The sequence below is a fragment of the Leucoraja erinacea genome, chromosome 23 (genome assembly GCF_028641065.1).
Source record: "Leucoraja erinacea ecotype New England chromosome 23, Leri_hhj_1, whole genome shotgun sequence".
Taxonomy (NCBI): Eukaryota; Metazoa; Chordata; class Chondrichthyes; order Rajiformes; family Rajidae; genus Leucoraja; species Leucoraja erinaceus.
Window position 1 is genome coordinate 14813109 of NC_073399.1, and position 20347 is coordinate 14833455.

Below are 20347 nucleotides of genomic sequence, written 5' to 3' on the forward strand. Positions count from 1 at the left end.
GAAAACATTTGCATCGTATTCTTTTATAAAATATTAGTTAAATTGCAGGCATTTAAGTTACATTCTGTGCCATATACCAACACACACATTAAAGAATGATCAATTCTGAGAATACAATTGCACAATTATTTAAACGCTAATTATTAAATAGGAACCAAAGGCAGCCAGGAAAATAATGGCTAAGCTCTTGATAAAAGAGCTCTGTGATGGAAGATATCATAATATTGAAATACAGTCATTTTCCCAAAATTAAACTTTATAGTGGAGACAAGTAAAGGAAAATATCTTAAATGAAGAGCTATATGAGCAAGGCTCGCAAAAAATATTTCTGAATAATATCATATTTCTATCTTAAATACAAACAATTTTCCAAGAAACATTCACTTACCTGGGCCAGAACTTCTTATTTCTAGCATTAAAGGCCTTCAAATAATTCTATCAATTTAATATAATTCTCTAAAACAGCTGCAGGCATAATATATTATTTAACCATCAACTTCTTTTGCATATTTTTATGGGAAAAATTTGGGCAGAAATGACTGTATTTCACATTTGCAAATTATATATCACAGCATTCATAAAGTTAACCAATAAAGATGAAACAAAACCAAGCATCAAACCTCAGTTGTTTGCCGACTAAAGTGGTTGAAATATTATCAAACCAATTTGAGATTGTCATTGATGGTTTATGAAACAATTAAAACTCTGATCTGGGGTGGGTGAGCTGCCATTGAGGTGTGTTCTTGGCTTGGTCCAGAGGAATGAGAGGAAACTAATGGTCATAGAAATTTTTGGATGCAAAATGGGCCACTGTGTTTCCCTTTGGCCCGTGGTTTACATGGAGCTGAAAACCATATATTTGAGACAAAAGTGGTGCTAATACTTACTGAAGTTCTGCAGTAAATTTGGGAAAATCTGTCAATTTACTGATGCATCTGTGGCCCAGCATGTTTAGTTTAGTTAAGTTTGCGGAAACAGGCCCTTCGGCCCACTGAGGCTGCGCCGACCTGTGTCCCCGCACACTAACACTATCCTACACACGCTAGGGACTCAAGGGCGCTGTAAGGCAGCAATGCTTCGGATGCACCACCATGCCACCCTTCACTAGGACACCCCGTGAAAATTCCTCTCATTCTCGTAGGCAAAAAAAAAGGAACCCAGATTTAGGTCTACTTAAACTGTATACTGTATACAGAAGAAGTATACTGTGCAATTTAAATGCACAGGTCAAACAGGATTAAAGTCTGAAGAAGGGTTTTGGCCCGAAACATTGCCTATTTCCATAGATGCTGCCTCACCCGCTGAGTTTCTCCAGCATTTTTGTCTACCTAGGATTAAAGTCAACCTTTAATGTTACTTGGTTCTAGGTGTGGTATCAGAAAATTACCTACACAATTATGCTACACCTCAACAATTGAATTGATTTTTATATACAGTATACTCATGTTCTGCTAGTGGCTGCCACATTAAGCCTTTGTAAAAGTAAATTGTTTGTTTTTTTTTAAAACAATTATTAAATTAATGAAAATCTCACATAGATGATCATGTTATTTAAACCACTTCTTGTCAAGCCAACAAAAGATAAACAATTAACTTCAAATCCCAATCAACATTGAAAGATTATTGTAAGATTCCGATAGATCCCAAGAAAATGAATAGAAACAGGCCAGATCCCATAGAGGAAATTCAAGGTAGTTGAAGGAAGTCTAATAGATTTTGAACAATTATTTTGTGTGCACATAATCAGTTCCTACTTGTGTCTGCCAATGCTCAGTATTATCACGTGTGTTTCCCATGGTGCTCCATCATTCTGCAACATTTTTATTTCTTCTCAAAGCTAGATTTCTCGCCTTTATATCTGTTCCTAGTGTCTACCTCCCTTACATCCGCTGGTTGCCATTGTTTTTCTCAACTTTAACCTGGTCTGATCTCCATTTGTCTTTGATCTTGAAGCACATGGTGTTTCTCAGAAAACAAATGATCCTAAGTCATCGTCACATTGCTGAGCCACATATTTTCCCCATTACACAAAGCCAATTTACAAAAACAATGAAGAACATCATTGGATTAAAGGCTGTTCTAATGTATTATTGACCTATTGCACAAATATCATTAACAATGAAGCACATTCATCCTTTAATAAATCAATTTCTTCAACATTATTCTACTACCAACTTCCAATTCAAAGAAAATATTTGCCCTGGTTTTTCCAAACAGACCAGTAACATCTACCCATTTATATGCCAGCATCCCTCAGACGTTTACAGCACAGGAACAGGCCCACAATGTCAATGCCAATCATGAAGGCAATTTAATTTAATCCCATCTGCCTGCAAACGGTCTACACCCTGCCATTCCAGCCAGTCCATGTGTCTGTCTCGTTGCTTCCCATAAACATTGCTATCGTATCTGATTTTATCACCTCCTCTAGCAGCGGGTTCCAGGTACCTACCACTTTCTGTGTATAAAATCTGCTTTGCATATCTCCTTTAAAAGTTTCCCCTCTCCTCCTGAAGTATGCCCTCTCGTAAATGACATTTCTACCCTGCGTAAAAGAATCTGACGACCCACCCTATCGATGCTTCTCATAATTTTACAGACTCTGCCAGGTCGCCCCTCAGCCTCCGATGCTCCAAAGAAAACAATGCATTCTTGTCTAACCTCTCATATAGCTAATAGAGTTAAGTCTCTCGCTTAAGTCCATTAGCTATAGTGGGTCAAATTCATAGCTCAAGTATAATTCAGTGATTCAATGATACTTTGTTGTCACATGTACCTAGGTATAGTGAAATAAACCTCACCTAGGCCATGCCTAGGACCTCACCTAGGACGCTTTAGACTTAAGACAATAGGTTTAACTATTGCTGAATTCTCAGTAGACATCAAGGTTACATGATTCAATGGCGGAGTAGACTAGATGATCCAAATGGCCTAATTCTACTCCTAGAACGTGAACTTACTAAGGTTTCCCAACATTTACAACATTTCCCAACAGTGGGGAAACAAGCCGTGGTTCCTCAAACCTTGTACTGTCAATAGGTTTTGAACGTTGCAGAAAAGGCATTGGTCATGATATTCACTTCCAAAATAATACTGCCAAAGATTACAATGATCAGAAATTCTAACTTCATCATTGATCAGAGTGTTGAATTAGAGGATGAAAAAATGAGCTTAACTATCAAATGAAGGTTGAATCTGCAGCATGACAATTACTGAGTATTCCAAGAATACTACAGCTATTACTGATATGCTGGTACTAAATCTTCAAGGAAATAAAATGGATGCCTTCTGCAAACCTCACAACATTCCCATAACTGCAGTTAAAAGCAAGTATGATGGATTAATGAACTGCAATTATATTCACTTCTATACAACACTTTATATCCTGTGAATAAAGTGAAGTATTTAAAATGCCTTTCTATATTTCAATAGGTTAAAAATGCTGCACCAGAGCCAGAGCTTAAATTCAGCTAATTGAGTGATCCACCACAGAAAACCTTAATAGTTTAACAAACAGCACCACTTAGCAAGAATGTTGAGGAATTTATTCCACAATTACATGCGTGTTTCTTCGAAATAAGTACCAATTTATATCCCTAGTTCAGTTAACTGAATGGATAACTGATTAATAGATTGTGCGGCTGAGAATCCTATTTATATTTGTAGTTTATGAACATTTTGATTGAAGCAGAATATTTCCTGTCTAGCTTATCAAGCATTTCTCAGAACTAATCGACATGAAAATTGTCAGCTTCTTTCGCTGAATAAACTGAGTCCCAGAGTGAGAGTGTAAAGGCCATTCAATTAGATGGTGATGTTTAGTTTAGTTCAGAGATACAGCGTGGAAACTGGCCCTTCGGAACACCGAGTCCGCACCGACCAGCGATCCCTGCACACTAACACTAACCTACACACACTATGGACAATTTACACTTACAGTATACCAAGCCAAGTAACTTACAAACCTGTATGTCATTGGAGTGTGGGAGGTAACCAGAGATCTTAGAGAAAACCCACACACGTGGTCACAGTGAGAACATACAAACTCCGTACAAACAGCACCCATAGTCAGAATCGAACCTGGGTCTCTGGTGCTGCAAGGCAGCAACCCTACTGCTCCGCCACCATGCTGCCCCAGCTCTGAAATTCCCTTCCTAAATCTGTCTATCTATCTTTTTCACTGCCTCTTTCATTGTGTACCTTACTAACAATTCTCTGGTTACCTGCCTCAGTGTTTCATTGCCACATTTCACTTGACATTCTATTTGTGCTGCACTTTGGCCATTTTACTGTTGAAGGCACACAATATAAATACAAATTGTGTTGCATTCAGCAGGTGTGAAGTTCCGCCTTTCAATTTTTAACGAGTAAATGCACTCCACATAGACTGAGGAAAGTTAATGGATAACTTCCCAGAGACAGTGCAATGGTATTATGTTCTTCGCGGTATCCGCGATAGAGACCAATTCAAATTGGCGGCACGGTGGCGCAGCGGTAGAGTTGCTGCCTTACAGCACTTGCAGCGCCAGAGATCCCAGATCGATCCCGGCTACGGGTGCTGTCTGTAGGGAGCTTGTACGTTCTCCCTGTGACCACTTGTGTTTTCTCCAGGTGCTCCGGTGTCCTCCCACACTCCAAAGGCGCACAAGTTTGTAGGGTAATTGGCTTTGGCAAAAATGGCAAATGGAGACAAGCTTAGTTGGGGCAACTTGGTCAGTAATAAACAAGTTGGGCTAAAGAGTCAGTTTCTGTGCTGTATGGCTCTCTATGACTTCTGAAGGAGAGAAACTAAGTAAGCTGTATTCATGTCCTACCACTACCTAATGCCCAGCCCCTACCACACTGCATTTCTCTCTTCAACCACCTCACCAATGTACCCTAGATTCTAGGAACAAACGCTGTAATGCACTGGAAATTGGACTGACAATATTGGCAAGAAAGAATGCAAAAAAGATTTATGAAAATGTTGCCAGGACTCAAAGACCTGAGCTATATGGACAGATAGGTCAGGCTAGGTCTTTATTTCCTGAAGTGTAGGAGAATGAGGGACAATCTTATAGTAATGCGAGGGGAATGATTTAAAAGGGACATGATGGGCAAATTTCTTCACGGAGGGTGATGGATATATGGCATTGTTGATCTTCTAAGATCTCATTTGGCACAGTGGACTATTTACATACATTATAGCATTTTTTGCATTAGGTGAGATATTTTAATAATGTGAATTTACATGTTTCTGCACCCACTAATATAATATGTGTATATACATATATTATATGTATATATATATACACATATGTACACACACGCATATTGTATCCATATATTTATTATTGTATACTATATTTGGTCATCAATGATTGGTATGAAACATTTTAGTATTTAAATTTCCAGTTTGATAAATGCTTTGAATGGGGGAATTTGCATAAAGTCAGATTTTCATGTCAGGTCCTTGTGACCCAGGCTGCCCCTGTGTATCATTGAGTCATGTCAAATGGAAGTAATAACCAGAACTAAAAATGGTAATAAAAAATTCCTGGTCCAATAATATGAAGTCATACAGGTGATCAGTGCTCGGCATGGACTTGGTGGGCCGAAGGGTTTGTTTCCACGCTGCATTTCTAAACTGAACTAAACTAAACAACAGTCTGCAGAAAATGTTCCGGAGAAATGCTTACTACCAAATCCTAATGACATGACCTCCAAATTCCAATACCCTGCCTGTGACAAAATAAAAATTTCTTGTATCATATAGCAGAAAGAAACAGGCCAACATAATATCCCTGAGCTTCAATGGAGTCCAATTGTAACAAAGAAAATCCTCCCATTATTTTAAGTACTTCAGATCGCTGCCAAAGAATGATAAGGTAAATATCACTGAAAGAGAAAATTAACTGTGCACTTTCATTTAGGATAAATTGATTTAAACAAATCCAGATCGGATTAGTCAGGCAGCATCTTTGGAGAAAAAGGATGGGTGACGTTTCAGCACTTTGTGTCTATCTTTGGCATAAACCAGCATCTGCAGTTCTGTGTTTAAACAAATGCAATTGTTTTTGTGCTTTGCTTAATCTGCTGCCATTCCACGTGCCCATTTGTCCCTCTCAGTTTGTGCTTGGATGCAGCCAACATTCATTTTGATTTCCTATTCTTCACACTGACATTTAAAATATCTCCCGACTCTTAACTTGAACAGCAGGGAATTTGCTGGAGAGCGTGTTCCCTCTGGCTGTAAGATCAGCAAGCTGTTTTAAGCCGGAAATCTCCACAGTGAGACAGCCGGCAACTGACATGGGGAATCCAGTCAATCTGCAAGAATAATGTAATTCACAACAGCAACTAAGACATTTACTTAAAGTGAAAATAAATTAGGTTTTATAATCTTTCGTTATTTCGCAAGTCAACATCGCAAAATTCTTTCCTGAATACATGCTAATTCGAAAAATGTTAGTTAGTGATGGATAAGAAACACCTCACGTTCTTTGCGAGAGCACACAAGGGAAACACTACCTTTCAGACCCATTGACTGCAGTAACAAATGAAATCTTCTGTCTTAAGTTCTATCCAAACGCTCTTTACTTCCAAACAAATACCGAAAGCCAGGCAGCATCTCTGGAGGACATGGATAGGCGGCGTTTCCTTCTTCAGACTGATTGTAATAAGGAGGAAAAAACTGGAGGAAAGCTGGAAGCGGGGCAAAACCATGCAAGTGATAGGTGGATACAGGTGAGGGGGGTGCTGACTGGTTAATGGATGGACAAAGGCCAGAGATGAAAAGGACACAAGAAGCTGTGAGATCAGGAGAGAAGAGGCATGAAAGTCCCAAATTTTGTTTACTAGTTTAAAGCCACAATATGTTTTATCAACAATGGGGAGAGGGTGGCAAAGGAAGAAGGGAGTGTCAGTGAGTAGATAGAAATGGAATGCGCAAGGAATTGGAGTCGAAACAAGAGAGACGATGAGAGGAGAGGAAATTTTTTATGCATCAATGTTTAGAAATTGGTGTCTGCATGCTTTGTATGTCTCGTGTAGTTGAGACAGGAATACTAGATGATCGTATGTAGCCCACTCCCTAAATTTGATTAGGTGCCTTTCTCCAAGGATCATAAAAGAAAGTAGAGTATATAAAACCAGAGGGCTACTGTGTAACTGGACCAGTTTAAAGAAAATTAAGAAGCATTGAATCTGGGCTGTCAACAAGTGGTTGGGCCACACAGTGGAGACCAGAACACATTGCTGGGAGATGCAGCTTGGTGTCTACAAGAAGTGTATGAATGGTCACTCCGGTTGTCCAAAGAGGTAGCAGGAGGATGAAGGAGAGAGAAGAGCCAAGGGTATATACTCTGGGAAACACAGAACTTTGATGCCGGAAGGGATGGGAGGTTTAAAAAATCAGATATATAAAACCAGAAGCATCCAGAGCAGAACAAGAAAAGGTAGACAGAGGCACAAGAGACTGGAAATGCTGTAATCTGTGTCAATAAAAGGAGAGCAGTTGACAAACTCAGTCTAGGTGATGTTTCAACCCAAAATGTCAATTAACCATTTCCTTCCACAGATGCTGCCTGGTGCCCCAGCAAGGAGATCACCAATTGGTTTATGACCAGCATTCGGCTCATTAGGAAGGGACTGTACTTTTTAAAACTTTACTTTAGAGATACAGCGCGGAAACAGGCCCTTTGGCCAACCGAGTCCACGCCGACCAGCGATCACCCCGTACACTAACACTATCCTGCACACTAGAGATAATTTACAATTTTAGCGAAGCCAATTAACCTTCAAACCTGTACGTCTATGGAGTGTGGGAGGAAACTGGATCACCCCGAGAAAACCCACGCAGTCACAGGGAGAGTGTGAATACTCTGTCCAGGCAGCATCCGTGGTCAGGATCGAACCAGGGTCTCTGACAACTACATGGAGCAGTCTTGCTCTGCATCCCAGCGGTTGGTGACTCTCACTTCCAACTCCAGTCTGTTTGATGGCTAGGCTTCCTCCACAGAGCTCAGGTAGATTCAAAGGTAGAGGAAAGGATGTCATCTTGCACCATGGCACAGCTGGTAGAGCTGCTGTCTCACACTGCCTGAGACCCTGGTTTGATCCTGACCTCAGGTGCTGTCAGTGTGGAGTTTTCAAGTTGCTCCTGTGACAAAATGGGTTTCCTTTAGGTGCTCTGGTTTCCTCCCACATCCCAAAGATGTGCCGGTTTGTAGGTAAATTGCCCGGAGTGTGCAGGGAGTGGATACAAAAGTGTGATGGGTTGATCGATGGTCAGCATGGAGCTGTTGGGCCAAAGGGCCTGATTCCTTGCAGTTTCTTTGAATCATTCCATCTTGCCCAAAGCCAGGTGACCAAATTAGAAGCTATTCTCCTGTTATGTTTTAACCAATGTTGCAGGTTCAATGAAACTTCCCTGCTTTTGCAATCCATACCTTTGTTGATAAATGACTAGATCCCCTGGGCTTAATGAATAATTCCAAACATGGAGTTATTTTCGAGGATTCACGTGAACAAAAACCCAGCTCCCTTCATTCCTTCACATCCTTTTCAATTGTTCTATTTAGTCCATATTGTCCCTCATTCCTTCTAACGAGTACATCACTTCACTGCAACGGGTTCCAGCTGCCATATTCCTGCCCACTCAGCCACTCTTCTCACTTTTTTACCACACTGTCAGCGATTCTGCCTTTAAGAAATATTGTCCTTACAATCAATGTTAAAGCCATTAATCACTGTGTTATATGGAATCTTCACAACACTGATCGCCGGGAAAACGCCACTGTAGATCATCCTCTCTCAAAACACAACTGTTTCTCAGTGCTTATGTAGGAAAGAACTGCAGATGTGTCGAAAGGAACTGCAGATGTTGTTTACACCGAAGGTAGACAAAAAATGCTGGAGTAACTCAGCGGGACAGGCAGCATCTCTGGAGAAAAGGAATTGACTGAAGGGTCTCGACCCGAAATGTCACCTCTCCCTTTTCTGCAGAGATGCTGTCTGACCCGCTGAGTTACTCCAGCTTTTTGTGTCTGTTTTCCAGTGTTTTCTCCTTTCGGTTCTCGTCTGCTAGCTAGCCACACTGCAAATGTTTATAAATCACAGCATTTCAACGTGATACCAGCCAAAAGAAGTCAGTTCCCATAACCAGTATTTTCTGATTTCCCAAGGCAGGACACTTGGCAAGCAACATCACACAAATATTCTTCCATTCCAATGGACAATGTAATTGTTAAATGACCTATGTTGTTCAATTAAGATGTATCCTCTGAGCTGGTGCATGGAGCAATTATTGGAGCAAAATCCAAAATTAAAACTCCATTAGAAGTGTATACTTGGCTTCTACATCACAATGTTGTACTGTCTGAGAATGCATCAGATGGATAAGAGGGAAATGGAAACCTGTACACGGCTCTCATCGGACAGAAATAGGAGCCAACTGCACAAAGTATAACTGCATTAAAAATTATTGGTTAGTCCATTAACAGAGACTAGAAACTCAGTAAAGCTTGAGGGATAAAAGCTCAGCCTCATAGTCTGAGTGCTCTGAAATGATCCTTAATTGGAATATAAAAACTAGTAAGCATGTTTCACGAGAGTTAGATTTCAGACTCATTTGTAACTATGGACACACTGAGCTGTTAGCTCAAGCAGATCCCCCTCTCATTCTTCTAAACTCCAGCGAGTATAGGCCCAGTGCCGACAAGCGCTCAAATGCAATACAATTTTTTGCTGTATCTTTATTCCAAATTACTGAAAAAGACTGCGCGTCTGAGCTCTTCTGCTCTCATAAAGAGCAGAGGATCACTCAATCAAACGCACGACAAGGATGAGTCCCACGAATGCAAAAAAAATGTTGTTCTAGAGTCCCTAAACCACAAGGTGGTGAATATTGCTGTCCTCAACTCCAGCAAGACAGCAGTATTTTCTTCAGTAATAATTAAGATAATGGCTCTCTTTGTTAACTGTTCATCGAATTGCGTATTTATAATTCAGTAAATTGATGGCTTCTTTTGTTGATGTGGACAAGATCAGCAGGAAATCGCCCACATTGTGCACCAGCAAAATCTCAAGAATTGATATTGTTTAATTTGAACTAAAACATAAGGTAGCAATGGGGGGGGGGGGGGGGGGGGTTATGCAGAAAACGGGCTGTGCCTGGACGTACAAAGAAGTTGCTTACAACAAAAGGGAAATGTTGTAATCGTTCCAATAAAAAAACCCAGATCTCCAAATATCAGCGAGTCTGCTTCCAAGTTTGAAAATTAAATCGATTCTCTTGCCATCAGGGGCGCCGAACGATTGGCCGCCGAGTCAACAGTCTGTTTGTTTTTTCATATTTTTTTTATTTTTAGTGCGTTTTATAAGACCATGTAAATGTTTTCCCGGTTTGTTTTATGTGGGGGGGAGGGGGGAGAATGGGGGGTACTGTCTGGGGAAACTTTTTTTTCAGTTTCGTACTTTGCCGATATTTCAGGGTCGCGTCTCCGGTCGCTTTGCGGCCTATCATCGATGGAGCTGAAGCTCCTCGGACTGACCTTGGCGCCCCATCGTGGGGCGCGGACTTAATACCGGCACCGATCCCTTGCCTGGGTTCGCTCCAACCGCGGCCTGCGGACTTACCATCAAGAGCTCGCAGTCTCCGGAGAGACTAGTCGGGAGCTCCAACGAACGCACAGGCTTGATCAGCCCCGACACGGGGTTCGATCGGCCGGCGCGGGGAGCTGACATCTCCCCGATGCAGGAACTGGATCGCCCCGATGCAAGGGGCCCAAAACGCTGCCGGTTACGGGAGTGGAGATCATCCCGTCATCGGAGGGTTCGGGCCCCCAACCGCAGGAGAGCTAAGGGAAGAGATTGAACTTTTTTTGCCTTCCATCACAGTGAGGAATGTGGTCTCTGTGGTGGATGTTTATGTTCAAATGTGTTTTGTGTGTTCCGTTGCTTTTTATTTGTATGACTGACTTGGCAAATGAAATTCCTTGTATGTTGCAAAACATACTTGGCTAATAAAGTATTATTGTGATTGTGATTGTGATTGATTAAACTATTAGACTGGCTGGAGATGAAGCCTCCCTGGATTTTTCCACACGTTACAGGATCCTGCTGCCACACGTTCATTAAAAAATCATGCATTATAAAATTAGTGGCATTGTAATCCCTTTTTTACTAATAACACATTATCATAGTGCACACTTGAACGCGCTGCATAATTTTTCATATCCAATCAATTTATCAAGGCATTTAATCATAATCCAGAATATTAGCAAAGGTATTTTTGTTCAGGAAGTTGTGACATTTTTCACATTATTACCACTTGAATGCTTTACAACGACTATAAATCATGACAATGATCATACTGGTTACTCCAAGCGTTCCAAATGTTACTCTTTTCTCGCGATTCTCATCTATTGCCAGACGTGCACTGAAAGAACCTAACGCTTTACTGAATACAGTGTTGGATTTTGACCAGGAAAGGTAACTTGATCTCCTAAGATAGGTTTAATGAGACCTAAATAATTTCCATGCAACTTCTAAAACTTGCAAACTGCATAGAATCCACTCAAGTCAAACCACCAAAGATAGACACAAAGTGCTGGAGTAACTCAGCGGGTCAGGCGACTTCTCTGGAGAAAAAGGATGGGATCGTCTCCAAAGATGCTGCCTGACCCGCTGAGTTACTCCAGCATTTTGTGTCTATCTTCGGTAAAACCAGCATCTGCAGTTCCTTCCAACACAAGTCAAAACATCAAGCTGGCTTCAGACAACACATTCCATCACCCTCTGATGTGTCTACCCTATTTATGTCTTGCCTAATTGAGTATATATTCTTTCAGGTCTCTCTTCAGCCTCCAACACTTCACCGATTTTGACTGAAGATGGGTTCCGACCCGAAACATCACCTATCCATGTTCTCCAGGGATGCTGCCTGACCCAGTGAGTTGCTACAGCACTTTGTGTCTTTTTTTGTAAACCAACATCTGCAGTTCCTTGTGTCTACATTCCTCCTTTTACTTCTGACCAATTATTGAAACCCTGTTTCTCTGGCATAGCTACAACTCTGCCAGCAGAAACAATTTCTCCACATACTGTATAATCTAACAAAACCCTTCAAGATTATGAACATGCCTTAATCCAGCATTCATTAGCATTGCTGCAAGGTGAACAGGTTATCAATCTCTCAACATAACTTGGACTCGATGGAGCATCAGAAATGGAATACAGCTGTCAATGTGTTCCGTATCTGAGGCATGATTTAACAGAGGCAAATTGTTAACTTAGATTGTGTGAGCGACATCATAACTTCAAGTATGACTTTTGTATACATTTTTGTTTTTGCATTAATTTGGAATGTATTGCATTTTTACATTGTACTTCACATTCCTTTCAAGATATCTCAAATAATTCTGCAGCTAACAAATTGCCTCTGAATAATAATCATTTTTATCATGTGGGTAAATGGGACAGCCAGTTTTTGAACAATCTGCCACAAGTTAATCTGTTTATCTGCTTTTCAGTGAAGCTGATTGAAAAAAGCTATTGCACTTTAGTGAACAGTCTCGCCCTACTGAGATTGCACAAGTGGAAGAGTTACACCTTGAACATTATAACTCAACCACAAACAACTCCCCCTCCTATTCCGAATCCGACCTTTCTGTCCTGGGCCCCCTCCATGGCCAGAGTGAGTCCCACCAAAATTGGAGGAGCAGCACCTCATATTTCGCTTGGGAGTTTACACCCCAGCGGTATGAACAGTGACTTCTCCAATTTCAGGTAGTCCTTGCTTTCTCCCTCCTCCCCCTCCCCTCCCCAGCTCTCCCACAGCCTACTGTCTCCGCCTCTTCCTTTCTTTTTCCCGCCCTCCCCTCCACATCAGTCTGAAGAAGGTTCTAGACCCAAAATGTCGCCTATTCCTTCGCTCCATAGATGCTTCCTCTCCGGCTCAGTTTCTCCAGCATTTTTGTCTGCCTATAAAGTAATCAGATGTCTCAAGCTTCAGTATGACAGTGTGTAAACAACTTTACCCATAAACAAGAGTATTTTGTATTGTTAAGTACTGTGTTAGCCCTCTTAAGCTTTCTTCCAAAAAAAAAAAGATATTGAGCAATCTTTTCAATCAATAGGATATACAGATTTTTTTTCCATTCTTCGGGGTAAAGATGCTATTTACTAATACTAATATTCCATTGAGCATTCACCATCTCTATGATTTTGCAGTGGCAAGGGCTTTTAAAACCACTAAAATATAAAACAAATGATTTTGAGGAATTTGCGATAAAAAAGTCTTCCTAACATTATATGGAAAAATACTTTTTTTGCCCTTTGTTTATCTGCAAGGAAATCTATTTCGGGTATCAATATTCCTATATTATTATTGATTTTGACATTTTTTTGGAAGGAATATTAACAGTGGCGTATTGGATAATCCTTTAATGCCCGCTACAGCCTGCACTCACTTAAGAAACACTCCTTGAATCGCAGATAAAAGCAGATTAAAGTCTTGAATGTTCAACCAGATTCAAAGCAGATAATTTACCACATCAATTATAGAGATTAGAATAGATTAGATAAGAGACCACAACCAAATGAATGAAGAGCTCTCCAAAGCCATTCATTACTGATTAAGACTGAGAAAATGAACCACCAGAAGAACTGGACCAAAACTTATGATTGCCATTTGTCCTAACTCTTCATTTCATTAAATGCAATTTCTCGCTCTTAATAGTTGATTCAACTTTTTTTTTGTTTTGTCGGGATATGACACGATGCTTGCCTGCTGATAATGCACCTCTACCTATCCGTATGGCAAATTCCTCATCCTGCGACCGGGAATCTCCAGCGTCATCTTCCTTCTTTTCTTTCATTGGCTTCGGTTCCTGATTGAGTGCAAATGCAATTTGAGGAGAATCGAAAATACCCTGAGAAATAAAAATAGACAATCAGGAATAGAAATGGAACAAGCTTTTAAAACATTTTAAAGACTTTAGACTTTGGAGATTGGAGAAACGGGCCCTTCGGCCCAGAATCCGGGCAGACCAGCAATCAAGCTCGTACACTAATCTCCACACACCAGGGATAATTTTACAACTTACCAAAGCCAATTCGCCTTCAAATCTGTACGTCTTTGGAGTGTGGGTGGAAACCCGAAGCACCCAGAGAAACCCCACGTGGTCACAGAGAGAACGTACAAATTCCATACAGACAACACCCGTAGTCAGGATCAAACTCGGGTCTCGCTGTTTTCTCCGAGATCTTCAGTTTCCTCCCACACTCCAAAGGCATACAGGTTTGTAGGTGAATTGGCTTGGTATAAATGTAAAATTTGTCCGTAGTGTGTGTAGGGTGGTGTTAATGTGCGGGGATCGCTGGTCGGTGCGGACTCCGTGGGCCGGAGGGCCTGTTTCCGCGCTGTATCTCTGAACTAAACTAAACAAAAAGTGATAATAATAAATACAACAAAGAATACAACTACCCTGCTCCATATCAAGATATATTCATGTTTCATAAATCCTTTTAAGTTCAAGGTATCCAGTTATTGGAAGGAATAATAAATTGGAATCTTAAAATAACGGCTCGCAAATATTGTTAATTATTGTTTCCCCATTCAGTTTGAAAGACTTTAGTCGGATTGCATAATTTATCGCTTAAAGAAATGTTTGTTTCAATCAAAAGCCTTCACTGATATGGTGGGGAGTATATTTCTCCATTTACCCTACATAACATTGGAAGCTTTGCCCGCAAAATAGGTCCTGGGCAATGAATTCGAGACAAACGAGTATTGTTTGTCTTCCATGCGTTGAATTTGGAATTCAAAAGATTCTATTTGAAGGAATCTATTCACACTGGAGGGAAAGATAGAGCAAGGTTAGCTGTGAGAGGACAGAACAAGTGGTAGAGAGTTAAGCTGAAGCCAATGAAAGGTTCTGACTGGTTTAGGGAGCTTGAAGCAAACAGCGAGAAACAAAGAGAAATTAGGGAGAGAGAGGGAGAAGCAAAATGGAAGAGAAAGAACGCATTGAAAGGGGCTACGTTGGAAGAGAGTTGACACAGGGAACTGCAGATGCTGGTTTACACAAATGAACACAAAGTGCTGATCAGGCAGAATCTCTGGAGAACATGAAGAGGTGACGTTTTGGGTTGGGACCATTCTTCAGTCTGACCCGAAACATCACCTATCCATGTTCATAAGTTATAGGAGCAGAATTAGGCCATTCAGCCCTGCAAGTCTACTTCGCCATTCAATCATGGTTGATCGATCTTTCCTTCTCAACCCCTCTCTCCTGTCTTCTCCCCATAATCCCTATCTATCAATCCCTGCCTTAAAAATATCCATTGACGGCCTCCAGAGCCTTCTGCAGCAATGAATTCCACAGATTCATTACCCTCTGACTAAAGAAATTCCTCTGTCCTAAAGGTACGTCCTTTCATTCTGAGGCAATATTCTCCAGAGATGCTACATGACCCATTGAGTTACTCCAGCACTTTACATCAAAAGCCATGTATGGGATAGGACATTCTCCCTCAACATGTTAGAAGGCATGTATGGAACGGGATATACTCCAACTCAACCTGTACAATGTCACGTGATTAGGGTGGTCTAATTTATGTGATAATACATTGCAATATCAGATTATTTATAAATGCAGGCATCAGTCCATCAAGACCAGGTCAGACTGATCTGGCATTAGATCGTATCAGATGGAATCATAACAGGCATCAGTTTAAAATTGCAGTCAAGTGCTTTCCTTACATAAAATCTCGATTTTGCAATCTATTTCATAATTCTATAATACCAGCAAATCAACACACAAACCAATAACCTCCTTAAAACGATTTCCCCCTTACGACCAGACTAGCGCAAACAAAATCACTTTGTTCTTGAACGCACCGTGGGATGCAATTGCCATCGTTCATACTGAAAGGTTAAACATGAATCAGCAGCAGAATATTCTTCTTAATTAAAACGTGGTTGTTTGTTTCTATTTCTAATATACAAAAATGAAGGGTTAGCCCTCAAGTAACTTCTGCATCACTCCAGTCTTCATCTGTTTCCAACACATGACAATGAAGTAACCTAACCTCCAGTTAATAATGAGCCATCATTTTGTTTCGGTAATAAACATTTATTCTTTTGGTGCTGCAAGGCAAAATTAAATTCAACAGTCCACTGTTATTAATTTTTTAAGGAGCCAAATATAATATCAGCAGTCCACTCACATATCTCGAAGTTAAAATATTCTCAGAAGTTCCTGCGGTTCATGTTCAGACAGGAAGGATCGCAACGATAAGGAACACAAAAGGGATGACATTTGATTTCAGATTTCCTCAAGTACAAATGGTGATCTGCCATCTAAATGAATGTCAGCACTAAACTGCAGAGAATCCTTTGATAGAAGCAGAAAATTGCAGAGGATGCATGACATTGATTAAAGGGAAGCACTGTGAAATTAGCTAAAAACTCTTGCTTCAAAGCAAGCAACCACTTCAAGTGTTCAAGAAGGAACTGCAGATGCTGGAAGATCTAAGGTACACAAAAATGCTGGAGAAACTCAGTGGGTGCAGCAGCATCTATGGAGCGAAGGAAATAGGAGACGTTTCGGGCCGAAACCCTTCTTCAGACTGATGGGGGGTGGGGGGGAGAAGGAAGGAAAAAGGGAGGAAGAGGAGCCCGAGGGCGGGGGAATGGGAGGAGACAGCTCGAGGGTTAAGGAAGGGGAGGAGACAGCAAGGGCTAGCAAAACTGGGAGAATTCAACGTTCATGCCATCCGGACGCAAGCAACCCAGGGTGAGGTGCTGTTCCTCCAATTTCCGGTGTTGCTCACTCTGGCAATGGCGGAGACCCACTTCCGAACACCTCCACTCAGTCCGCAATAACCTACCTGAACTCCCGGTGGCTCAGCACTTCAGCTCCCCCTCCCATTCCCAATCCGACCTCTCTGTCCTGGGTCTCCTCCATTGCCAGAGTGAGCAACACTGGAAATTGGAGGAACAGCACCTCATATTCCGCCTGGGTTGCTTGTGTCCGGATGGCATGAACGTTGAATTCTCCCAGTTTTGCTAGCCCTTGCTGTCTCCTCCCCTTCCTTAACCCTCGAGCTGTCTCCTCCCATCCCCCTGCCCTCGGGCTCCTCCTCCTCCCTTTTTCCTTCCTTCTCCCCCCCACCCCCCATCAGTCTGAAGAAGGGTTTTGGCCCGAAACGTCGCCTATTTCCTTCGCTCCATAGATGCTGCTGCACCCGCTGAGTTTCTCCAGCATTTTTGTGTACCATCCAAGCAACCACTTCAATGCCAGCTCAGACAATGCCAACCTGAAGCGGATTTCAAGCCGCTTGGTGTGTTCTTCCGTTCCGACGCCGATGCTCCGATCATCCCGGCGAGAGGGCCTGAACATCGGGCCGCCGTAGCAGCGACTACAGGGCTCAAAGGCCACGACCGCGAGTGAACAAGAGGAAGTTGACTGAACTTTATTGCCTTCCCTCACAGTGGGAAATGTTGATTCTGCTGTGTGGGGATGTTCATGTTAAATCCTATCGTGTATTGTGTTCTTTTTATTCGTATGCCTGTATGGTAACTCAAATCTCACTGTACCAATTGGTGCATGTGACAATAAATGTAACTTGAACTTCAACCTGAATTTATACAGCACTTACAATATAATTACATCTCTCAAGTTGTGATATGCTGAGCTGTTTCTATTAGTGAGGACGCCGAGGGGACGTTTTGTGAGAAGGAAGATCAATTCTTGCAAGATCAAGGAATTCATTGCCAAGGGGAACTGGCACAGAGGATTGAGGGAGAACATCCATGGGTGGGGCAGGCTAGAGGGACCAGGTGGGTGGACCGCTCCTATTTTCTTCTCTTGGAGTGAATGGCACTGGGATAGAGGAGGGTGCGGTCAGGGAGGGATATGAAAAAAGGATTAGCATTTTAAATCCGAGGTAATGCTTCAATGGGAAACAAAGTAGCTCACTCAGTCAGTCAGTCTCAACCCAAAACATTACCCATTCCTTCTCTCCAGAGATGCTGCCTGTCCCGCTGAATTGCTCCAGCATTTTGTGTCTATCGTGTAAACCAGCATCCTAGTTCCAACAGCCCTTCCTATTCATTAATTGAATTGCCTCTCATTGAGCAAATATTCATTTCTTAACTTATTATGATGTAAGATACATTTCATTCAAATATTGCAAAACAAATGCCACCATTAATCCACTGCGTCCAACAGGTTTTTCTTTGTAATGGCCTAGGCCCTGTGAGACCCAATTTTCTACATTGCTGGCCATAAGAGAGATTTTAAGTTACAGCTTACTGCACCTAACCATCAGGTAATTGGCCTGTCAGTAATTGTAGCATTCTCAAGTGTTCAAAATCGCCAATTAATATGGACACACTAAATGCCAACATTAAATGCAAGACTGTCGAGTATTTAAAATCATTAATCATAATTAATTTCTGGCTTAATTTTTTGCTAAACAATAATAGAATACCAATTACCAATAAACTATGTCTATTGAATTGATTGGATTTAGTTCGTTTTAATTAAGTGTTCTATGTTTTATTCATTTTTCATATTAAAATGATTTTTACAATTTATTTTAATGTTAATTAATTTTTAATGATTTACAACAGGTTTGACAGCCAGTTAATTTAGTTTAATTTAGTTTAGTTTAGGGATACAGTGTGGAAACAGGCCCTTCGACCCACCGAGTCCGCGTCGACCAGCGATCTGCGCACACTAACACTATCCTACGCTAGGGATAATTTTACAATTATACCAAGCCAATTAGCCTGCAAACCGGAGATCCCAGAGAAAAACTACGCCGGTCACGGGGAGAATGTACAAACTCCATACAGACAGCACCCATAGTTAGGATCGAACCCGGGTCTCTGGTGCTATAAGGCAGCAACTCTACCGCTGCACCACTGTGCCACCAAATTCAGGGTTATTGCATCGGTACCATTCAAAGGGATGGCATGCTTTGTCCTGCCCATGTTGTAGAGCACCCGAGGGACTGGAAGGTGTGGACACTTTTGATGTTTTAGTTAAAAACCACCTGATCTAATCATATGTATTCCGGGCCAACTCTGGCAAACTTATTGTTGATCCAAAAACAAAAGCAAATTACCATTTCAGTGTCCTAAAGTAACATCCTGCTGAGGATTTCCAACAGCTCTTAAATACCAAGCTTGACATGCAGTTCAAGAGATCACTGGGTCATGCTCCAGAAATCTAAGCATGAGATCCAAGTGATAATTCAGTGTAGCACCGAGGAGCTCTGAGTGGCAGTAATCTATTGTGTAGTTTAGTTTAGATACAGAGTAGAAACAGGTCCTTTGGCCCACCATGTCTGCACCGACCAACGATTCCCATATACTAACACTATCTTACACACAAGGGACAATTTACCAAAGTCAATTAGCCTACAAACCTGCACATCTTTGGAGTGTGGGAGGAAACCAGACATCCCGGAGAAAACCCACGTAGGTCACGGAAGAAAGCACAAACTCCGTACAGGCAGCAGCTGTGGTCAGGATCGAACCCGGGTCTCTGGCGGGTAGGGCAGCAACTCTACCACTGTGCCACCGTGCCGCCCCTAAGAACCATTTGCCTTTAGAATTGAAATAACGCAGTCTGAGGTAGATTCACTTTTAAGAAAAGTACTTACCCCCGGACGCTAATGCCAGGCTAGCAATAGAAGAGTTGCAAGCTGCTATCAGCAAACAACTATCAGCAAACACCCAGAGGGGGCATTTATTGTTACGGGTGATTTTAACCACTCCAACCTTAAAACTGTACTCCCCAGATTCCACCAGCATGTCTCCTGCCCAGCCAGAGGAAACAATATTCTGGACTTAGTATATACTAATATTACTGAAGCCTACAAAGCCCTCCCCCTCCCCCACCTTGGACAGTCTGGCCACCTCCCTCTGTTCCTGCTCCCCAAATACACACCTCTGATCAGACGTGTGAAACCTAGCGTGAAGGTTTAGCCTGAGAGGGCTGTCTCTGTTTTACAGGAACAGTTTCAGCAAACAGACTGGAGTCCGTTTGCCACCCAGGCCACCTTTAATTCCCAAGTGGACATCAACTCATACACCTCAACCGTTTTGGACTATATTAAATTCTGCACTGACAACGTCACTACCCACAAAGAGATTCCCTAACCAGAAGAGCAGGGAGGTCAGACTCCTGCTGAAGGCTCGCGATGCCGCTTTCAGATCTGGCAACGCTGAGAGATACAGCTCATCCAGGGCCAATCTGAAAAAGGGAATTAGGAATGATAAACTCAATCACAAACGGCGGATCGAGGAGCATTTCCAAAACAACTCCGACCCCAGGCGCATGTGGCAAGG

The 20347-nt window shown here is 41.8% G+C and overlaps 1 protein-coding gene across 3 annotated transcripts in view; it reads right to left on the bottom strand.

The window, feature by feature from the left end:
• The window catches only part of LOC129708260 (zinc transporter ZIP11-like), a 515212-nt gene that overhangs the window by 356561 nt on the left and 138304 nt on the right, over window positions 1–20347 (bottom strand). For 2 of the 3 annotated variants that reach the window (XM_055653904.1, XM_055653906.1), the window contains one exon: window positions 13769–13913. In XM_055653904.1, the coding sequence (XP_055509879.1) occupies window positions 13769–13913 (145 nt within the window). The remainder of the gene's footprint in view (window positions 1–13768; window positions 13914–20347) is intronic. The other variant, XM_055653905.1, reaches the window with a different exon arrangement.